This window comes from Arachis ipaensis, chromosome B06 (genome assembly GCF_000816755.2).
Source record: "Arachis ipaensis cultivar K30076 chromosome B06, Araip1.1, whole genome shotgun sequence".
Lineage (NCBI taxonomy): Eukaryota > Viridiplantae > Streptophyta > Magnoliopsida > Fabales > Fabaceae > Arachis > Arachis ipaensis.
In genome coordinates, this window is record NC_029790.2 from 130,993,030 (window position 1) to 130,994,486 (window position 1,457).

The 1,457-nt window shown below is 29.6% G+C and overlaps 1 protein-coding gene across 1 annotated transcript in view; it reads right to left on the minus strand.

Annotated features, from left to right (window-relative positions):
- Positions 1–563, minus strand: part of LOC110263857 — a 1,227-nt gene extending 664 nt beyond the window's left edge. Inside the window, exon 1 of the mRNA XM_021105707.1 lies at positions 468–563. Coding sequence (XP_020961366.1) covers positions 468–563 — 96 coding nt within the window. The remainder of the gene's footprint in view (positions 1–467) is intronic.

A 1,457-nucleotide genomic window follows, 5' to 3' on the forward strand; every position in this document is an offset into this window, starting at 1 on the left:
GGGGGGGGGGGGGGGGGGGGCTTGGTTTTTTTAGGGTTTTTTTATTTGGTTGGAGTTTTCATTGCCTGAATCGAAAATCGAACCGAACTGTAATAAAAATAGCAAAATATTTCTTTTTGGTTTTTTTAATTATCGGTTTTCGATTTTTTAATTCGATTGATCGGTTTAGTTCGATCCAGATCGGTTTTGAACACCCCTAATTAAGATGGGAGAATGTTGGTGGGTAATTATGAAAATGGAAAGAGAGATATAGTCAAAGGGTAATTTAGTAATTTTATGTTATTATTTTTTGAAAATCATTTTTGTTAAAATTTGAATCTTTTAGGTGTCAAAATAATTATTTACTCTTAATTTTATTATGAAGGAATAAAGATGATTAGTTTGGTTTCATGAGTTTTCAGTCGAAGAATAATTTGTATAGCTCAGTTACAAACAGGGACAAAAAATTTCTTGTCTTTGTGGTCTACCTTTAGAAAAGTTCTAAAGACAAAATCCAAAAATGAATTAACACCATGTTGATAATTCTCAATATGTCTTGGTAAACTAGTCCACTTTTTGTCCATTACTTTGTCAACCAAAATAAAAGATACGATGTTTTAGACTAACTATAAGTGATTTTTTCAATCAAGAGCTTATTACTTCTAAAGAATTTTTAGAAGTCAACCACAAATGTTCAAAAGAGAACATCTCAACCAATCATAAAACTAACAATTTGTATATAACAAATTATGCAAAGAGGCTTAAGCAATCAATCAATCACTAAATATTCTTAACAATTAAATCTGCAAACAAATTTAAAAAGATAATATATTAAATGATTTACCTGTAGTGCAGTTAAATGTCTAAAATAGTGGCAGCTACAGAGAGACGCACTATTTGATTCCCTTTTTCTGGTTTTAAAGAGACAAACTACAACAGCAACAAAGAATAAAAATATAAGCAAACATAACCATAACTGTAATACTAATGTTACTATCACTTCCATGACTACACACTAGCATTAGCACCTATAAATCAAACAAAACCCACCAAAAGACACTAGTTACCACGTAAAAAAAGCACCTTCAACCTATCTACCGGCACAAATAGACAAATTCACTATACTTAGTGAACCAAAACACTTTTCTGATTTATGACATCCAAAAATTAACAACAAAATCAAACTTATTTGCATTGAACTGTTCAAAGAGACTCAAAATAATAGCACATGAGTAGAAGCCACCAAACCAATCAACCATATACAAATCTTCATAATTGTGGTAATATTTTTCTATTTTAAATCAATGACCAAAACAAAGCAATGACCAAAATCAATATTAAAAACAACACAAAATCAGAACAGCATTTTCAAATAACCAATTACCAAATCAAAACCAGAATAGCACTACACCAAATCAATATTAAAATCAAAATAAAATCAAAATAGCATTTTCAGAGAACCAATTTCCAAATCAAAA